The 8,188-nt window shown below is 33.0% G+C and overlaps 1 protein-coding gene across 2 annotated transcripts; it reads right to left on the reverse strand.

Moving 5' to 3' along the window:
- Nucleotides 1-1,684: 1,684 nt before the first annotated feature.
- LOC134687105 (putative amidohydrolase YtcJ) lies at nt 1,685-7,653 on the reverse strand. 2 transcript variants are annotated; one of them, XM_063547102.1, is made up of 3 exons: nt 7,430-7,653; nt 4,218-4,507; nt 1,685-3,678 (listed from the first exon to the last, which is right to left on the reverse strand). In XM_063547102.1, the coding sequence occupies exons 2-3, from the start codon at nt 4,456-4,458 to the stop codon at nt 2,168-2,170; spliced, it is 1,752 nt and encodes a 583-aa protein (XP_063403172.1). In that variant the 5' UTR covers nt 4,459-4,507; nt 7,430-7,653; the 3' UTR covers nt 1,685-2,167. The 2 variants fall into 2 exon arrangements, with proteins under 2 accessions (XP_063403172.1, XP_063403173.1); XM_063547103.1 differs by lacking the exon at nt 7,430-7,653 and having other exon boundaries at nt 4,218-4,522.
- Between the last annotated feature and the right edge of the window lie 535 nt (nt 7,654-8,188).

Raw genomic sequence — 8,188 nt, forward strand, 5'->3', positions numbered from 1 at the left:
TATAAATTGAAAACATACTGATACTTAAAATTTTGGATCTCAATGCTCTTCAACTTCGTACTTTATTTGGCTTTTTTAAAAACTTTTTTGGATTCGAGCGTCACTGATGAGTCTTTTGTAGACGAAACGCGCGTCTGGCGTTTATATAAAATTTAGTCCTGGTATCTATCTATGATGAGTTTATAATACTACTGAACATAATGTCAAATGTGTCATGGCTTACCGAATCAATCCATGTCGTCTTTTCAATTCGACAGTTACATATGGTCCGAGACCACAATTATTTTGTAGTGCATTTCTTTTAGAACATAAATAAAAATTTTAAAAAATCCCACCTACGCCTTCTCCAAGAAACTTTTACAGTGTGTTTTACTACTATTGGGACAAATTATATCAAAATTATAGAAAACTTCATCGGCTCTAACTCGAAATATGGACAATTGTATGTTTAGGGCGTCTTGAAATCTTTTGACAGCTTCCGAAGTGCTAATTTTCAACCTTTTACAGCTGGACCAAATCACTACTTCCCTCTAAAATTCTGGACCCAAATATTTTTTAAAAGTGTAATTTCACCCCCCTCCTTGCAATTTGAGGCATTAAACATGGAGAAATAAATTTGAAAGGGGAATAAAAATTAATGGCAAGTAACCCACTGTCAACACTAGGGACTATATTTGTATGAACAACGAAAATCAAGGGACGACAATGGTGGTCTTGGACCATATTTCACTTTCATTGATTATTAATGTGTTTTGGCTTTTGTGTTTATTTTGAATTACCTATACTGAGGATCAATGTGAGCTACATGACGTCTGTCGACGTTGATATTTTTCTATAATGTTATCCTGTGCAATTACCAGATCATTTTGTTCAATCTTAGCTCGATCATTTTGTACAATCTAAGCACGATCATTTTGTTCAATCTTAGCACTATCATTTTGTTCAATCTTTGCTCGATCATTTTGTACAATCTTAGCACGATTATTTTGTTCAATCTTAGTACGATCATTTTGTTCAATTTTAGTACGATCATTTTGTTCAAGCTTAGCACGATCATTTTGTTCAATCTTAGCTTGATCATTTTGTACAATCTTAGCACGATCATTTTGTTCAATCTTAGCACTATCATTTTGTTCAATCTTAGCTCGATCATTTTGTACAATCTTAGCACGATTATTTTGTTCAATCTTAGTACGATCATGTTGTTCAATCTTAGTACGATCATTTTGTTCAATCTTAGCACGATCATTTTGTTCAATCTTAGCTCGATCATTTTGTACAATCTTAGCACGATCATTTTGTTCAATCTTAGCTCGGTCATTTTGTTCAATCTTAGCACGATCATTTTGTTCAATTTTAGCTCTATCATTTTGTACAATCTTAACACGATCATTTTGTTCAATCTTAGCTCGGTCATTTTGTTCAATCTTAGCACGATCATTTTGTACAACCTTAGCTCGATCATTTTGTTCAATCTTAGCACGATCATTTTGTTCAATCTTAGCACGATCATTTTGTTCAATCTTAGTACATGTACAATCATCTTGTTATAGTATATAACAATTAAACGGATGAAACGTGTGTCACTAGACGGTTAGCAAAAAACCAAACAGCAAACGAAAATCATTTATTAAAAAAAGTCAATTATATAATTATAATCATATATAAAGATACACCTTTTTTTTCTGAATTAACTAAACATGCATATATGTATACATGTATTATGGTAACAATTTTTCAGGATTTGGTTAACATTGAAAAATAAAAAAAATAAAAGCAATACAATTATTAAAATAAGTTATATACTGTGCAAACAAAAATTCAAATTCATTGTATTATATAACTCCTATTGGAAACAAACATGTAAAAATTACAGAGCGACGAGGTTAATAAGAAAAAAGTAGGTCGGACAAAATTCGTTAAGTAAACTCAAACAACCACAGCAACTGCATATAGTCTTCTTAACGTGCGATGTAGAACATGTTTAACATATCATTTTGTCAAGTTTACTAGAGATCCATATATACAATTTTTTGAGATTTTAAAACGAAAACGATTGACCTGCATTTAGGAAGAAAATGTCAGTTTTGTGTGAGTAATGCGAGAAGGAGATATGCATCATACAAATGATAAATATGTACATTCTTTTCTGCTTGAATATAGGTGGTTATTTCTTATCCAATTGATAGATTATTTCTCCTTGCAACGCTGTTAGCAAAACTTTTGCTGTACTTATTTGGTTAATTGGAACGTTAAGAATGTCCTTGTCGATTACAACAAAATCGGCCGCCATACCAGGACTCAGGAAGCCAACTTCGTGTTCTTGTCGCATGGCATACGCTGCATTAACAGTTCTCATTTCTATTGCTGATTTAACAGAAGTTGACTGTGGACCCCTCTGTGTTGCATGCTGAATACCGATCAACGGATTAAGACTACTAACATCCCAGTCGCTGCTTAAAGTAACGATAGCGCCTGTATCTTCCACACTTTTCACTGGAATGAAATTCTTTGCTCTTTTTTCACCGACAACGTTTTCGATCCTGTATAGTTTATTTGGTAGAGTATATGTACCGGTAACTTGGAAGTCCGCAATTACATCAAGTTCCTGAAATCTCGGAATATCACGTTGGTTCACGATCTCTAAATGAGTCATGCGGTGGCGAGTTTCTTTTTGCTTTGTTTTTTCAATTGCATTTAATACCTCTTCTACCCCACGGTCACCTATAGCATGAATATGAAAGTCAAACCCTTTATCATATCCAAAAGCTTGTAAGTGTTCAAAATATACTTCCAATCTTTCCTGTGTAAAATAATTCATACCAATGTTTTCGTCTAGACCAGGTAGATGAAGATTTTTATCGTACGGTTTCAACATTGCGCCTGTTGTACTTTCTAGCAAACCATCCGAATACACCTTTATTTCATTTATTTTCAGAAAGCATTCATTTTTGTTGTAACCATTAGTATATAATTCTTTCAACCTTTGGATTTGTTCTGCGTCGTTCATATGAGGATACGCCCAGAGTCCAAGAACAGCTCGAACGGTTAATTCCTTGTCGTCACACGCCATTTTCCATGCGTCGTGATGGTTTCGTTTCCAATAAGTCCTTGCGTCACATACAGATGTAATTCCGTTCCTGCGCAGTTCCTCCAGACCTAGAAGTAACGCATCATAGTTCATTTCGTGTAAATTTTTAAAGGATTTCATTGCTAAGTCCATGATTTCATTCCCAGCGTTTTCAAACAATATTCCATTTGGTTCACCAGTACTTGTATCTTTCATTATAATACCGCCAGGATTATTTGGTGTGTCTTTAGTAATACCTGCCAATTCTAGGGCCTTGGAATTAACCCATACAGAATGTGACGTTTCTTCCATTATGATAACAGGATTTGTGTCAATGACTTCGTCAATTATTTCATTCGGGGGCCTTCCGCCATTATCGATATGTTCCAAAATATATTCAATCGAATGACCATGACCTAGAACCCATGAAGAGGCATCATCACGTGGTTTACATTGAGAAATGTTATACAATATGTTTTCTGGGGGCGTGTTTGATGGAACGGAGCATCCCCCACCAAGCTCTGTCATGGCTTCTAGAGGGTGCATATGAACATCATGGAAACCAGGCAACACTGTATTCCCTCCTAAATCATGTACATAGCTAGTGTCTGAAAAAAAAATTGTTTATACATTCTAAGAAGTTAAGATGAAATGATATGTACAATATTATGATTTATAATACGATATTTGGGACAAGCGCTTTCAATGTTTTGATAGTTTTATGACTAGATGTTATACAGGAGGAATAATGCGCTCGAATACGCGCAATTCTTTCTGCTTATTCCCTTCTTTGCTATAAAGTTACCCGTGTATTAGAAATTTTAATACCCATAAACAAATGAAATAATCAGAGATTGAAGGATTGAAATTGTCAAAACGAAATGTTTTTTTCTCACTTTTATGGCTCGAGCGCCACTGGTGAGTCTTTTGCGGACAACACGCGTACACAATTTAAAGCCCGGTATCTGTGAATCTACGATCAGTTTATTGATTATTCTATTCGACTGAATTAGTGTATTGGCTACAACATGATTACTTTTCATGCATTGGTCAAAATATTATTAAACTTTGATGCATTTCTAGATTATAGAAACTTCGACTTTTCTTAAGGATGAACATTGCAATTTCATTACAATTTATTTAATACCTGTGCGATATTGTAATGCTGCAGCATTATTCCCAATATATTCTATATAACCAGTATGATCATTTACAACCATTGCCTCCTCAGGGTGTAAGTCCCAATCATCATCGTATGGATCTACAGAATAGATCACACCGTTTGTGTAAATAGCGAAGCTTTTCCAACTGGTGTATCTTCCATACACCACAGAAAGGGTTACAAGAATGTATAGCCACTGTAAGATGCGGCTTTCTGAATTTCTCATTTCCACCCGTTCTTTGGTTTGCGTCAGTAAAATCAATCAATTAACAGACCTAAAATACTAAGTTGCATTGAAATTATGAGTTACAGCAATTTTATGAAGCAGAGATGTGGTATGATTTGAAATGAGGAAACTATCCACGAAAGTTCAATGAAGTGAATGTAAGCAATTATAGGCCTTCGTACGGCCTTCGTCAATAAGAATAATAACATATACCGTATTGTCGGCTATAACAAGCCGCGACATGCATATATGAAACAAATCAATAGGGAAAACTAACAAAACAGTTTACAAAAAATAAAATATGACAAACATGAATAAACGTCAACAACCGTACAACAGCCTGTTGACTTGGGACATACACATATACAATGTGGCGGGGTTAAACACGTTTGATGCTTGATTCATTGTTTTTGATATTTGTTCGGGTCCAAGTCCAAAGTTTTCATTTCAGCAATCTATGTTTACATTTGTTTTCAATTACAAAAGAGAAGCGAAAGATACCAAAGGGACATTCAAACTCATAGGACGAAAATAAAACTAACAATGCGATGGCAAAAAACCCCCACAACAAAACATAAAAAAACAACATTAAGACTAAGCAACATGAACACCCCCCCCCCCCCCAAACATCAGGAGTGTTCTCAGGTACCCCTGAAAAGTAAGTAAAGTCTGCTTCACATAAGCCATATAACTTGTGTTACTTCTAATTTGACATTTCTAACTTTCAACTTAGCATTTCTCATTCACTACCGCTTGACATTTCTCAGTTTTAATATAAGAAAAAGAAGTAAATTTTCCAAAAGAGACCAATTGACACAAAAGTTAGCAACTATTATAATAAGTATTCGTATATCCTTCAACAAAAACCAAACCTATATTGCATAGCAGCTATAAAAGCCCTCTGCAATGTAAAGAACAATTAAATTTTGTGATAAAAAAAACCTTAAAAAATGTATTTAAAAAGTGTAGCAACAAACAGTAACCACTGAATTACAGAACCTTACTTGTAAAACAGTGACGGATTCAGAAATTTTCATAAGTTGGGGCCCACTGGCTGCCTTAGAGGGAGCCCGATCGCTTCACGCTTCAGTGAATCCCTATATCAGCAACATTTTTTTCTCAAAAAGGGGGCGGGGCCTGTTCTCCTTTAAATACCCTCTGGGATATACACACACACAAAAACAGCGGGATTAAACATACAGTGGTGAATCCAGGGACGTTCCAGAAATTAGTAGAATTCCTTTTTTGACAAAAAATGATTTTGAATAGGGACATACATGTATAGTTGGAAACCCCCGTTAATGCTGTTTTAGAAACCCGTTTTGAAGATGATTGGTTCCGCCTTTGACATATAATGGTCGCCCTACTCTACCCTAACCCCAGACAGTGGTTCAACAGCCTAACATAATTACGGACAATAAGAATAAGTTAAAAACGGCTTGATACATCAAATCGACAAATAATCACGTGTTGTATTATTCTATTAAGGTAATTGGATAAGTCTATGTTGAATATTATATTTAAAAAAACAATCTAAACAACGAAATTGACAATATACATCTTCATGCTTGATGAGGTTTTATAAATGACTTAAATGAAAATGACACTAACAATCATTGTATAACGTATCAATAGATCTATTTGTGTATCAGATTATGTCTAGTCTGTACGAATGTTGACTTAAATGTACACAGTAAAAAAATCAATACAAGGTTGAGTGTGCATTGCACGAATTTCCGGAATAATTCGGTAAGATACATCTGCGAGGTTTTAGTATGACTGGTTGTTTCTGGAAAGACATTCATGTATCGTCATATGCGGACACATTATTCTGACTCCAGGTCGAATAGTTTGAGCTCCTACTCCCAATTACCCCCTTTTAAACGGAGAAACAACAAATGTTGTTTTCAAGTTAACGTATTTAATTTGACCCGACCGAGAATCGAGCTCAATATCTCCCGCGACAAGAACGAGATGACCAATATAGTGTATTTTTATCGACAAGGTGGTAAATATGCAAATGCATGATAAATGATCGAAATTAGAGACTTTGTCGTTCCCTCAAGAATAATGAAAACTAGTTGACAAAACAAACAAATATTTGTATAGACTATTATTTTCCCTACATTTCAATTTACAGACGCACGATCTGCTTGTTTGTATACGATTTTGGTAGAAATCAGTGACACGATCGCTGCACGGTATATCTACAGTTTCGAAGTATTATATTTAAATAAACAATCTAAACAACGAAATTGACAATACACATCTTCATGCTTGATGAGGGTTTATAAATGATTTAAATGAAAATGACAATATATCTTTTTCGCTTAAGGAGGCTCGCGGGTATAAGATCTTCAGAAAAAAATTAAACATTAATTTATCATTACAAATTTCATTTATCACCTTTAGTCGTTGTTACTTTATTATATGGTACAAAAAAAGTAGTTCCAAAAAATCAATAAGTGTTTGCCCCAGGTGATTTTTAAAATGTAAACATCAATGAAAAAGCTCCAAATTATTTCACTTTGGTGCAAAAATGCCATTTTTTTTGCATTAAAATTGAAATATCTTTTTTAACTCATCGGTGACCTATATTTGTATTGTTGTTTTCGAATAAGCTGTACATAAGCTTAATAATTGTAAGATTTAAGCGATTTCTATAATTCAGTTCTTTTTTATTTCGATGTAACCGCTATTTTTTCTTTTAGTTCAACAGAAAAAAAATACACTAACAAAAATGTATACTTCTTTCGAAGGCAAATTGTAAGCGTAAGTGAACGGTCACTCACTTCAATTCAATTTTCTATTTAGTATAAGATAAATTTCATTTATAGAAAAAATATAGAGAAATTTTATACTATTTGTAAACATTCTAAAAATAGAATGATAAAATAACATGTTAATTATTAATTTATATCTTTTATAATTAAAAAAAATAATTACGGTATTAAAATCAATTTTATCTTACCGTTTCGTTCACGAAATCCGATCAGCTGTTGTAACAGTTAGTGTTGTTGTACCTTTATACCTGTATACTCAATATGGTATTTAAGAATAATCGAAACATGTTTACGTCCAACGAATACTTATAGTTTAAAAAAAGAATAGAAAAAGAAAAATAACTTCAATTTAGTTTATAAATGAAAACAAGTTGATATTATGTAATGAATGCATTCTATGGATTTTAATAATAATCGAAACAGGTTTTGGTCTCACGAATACATATTGAATGAAATTTAAAAAAAGAGGGTAAACTTACATAAATTTAGTATACAGATGAATACACTTTGTTATGTAATATTTGCATGATGGTCTGGATGGAGAAACCGGAGACTGAGCTCTTTATCTATGTATTCCTTCCTTTATTAAATATATTATGTATAAGATATTGTATTTCAAAATCTAGTTTTTATAAGATATCAACTTTAAATATCTTATCTTAGAGACATTCTTTGTATAAGGTATCTTATATATTTGATTAGATATGCCATAATTATCTTATATGTTTTATAAGATCTCCTATATATTTTATAAGATCTCCTATATATTTTATAAGATATCCTATATATTTTAATATACACTCTTATATATGTTGTAAGATCTCTCATATAGTTTAAAAGATATCTCAAATAACTGATGAGATGTATTATAACAATTACTGTAAACGAAATTTAATCGTTATGTTAGAACACTTAACACCGGCAAAATGTACTAACGTATCCAGAAG

This window comes from Mytilus trossulus, chromosome 10 (genome assembly GCF_036588685.1).
Source record: "Mytilus trossulus isolate FHL-02 chromosome 10, PNRI_Mtr1.1.1.hap1, whole genome shotgun sequence".
Lineage (NCBI taxonomy): Eukaryota > Metazoa > Mollusca > Bivalvia > Mytilida > Mytilidae > Mytilus > Mytilus trossulus.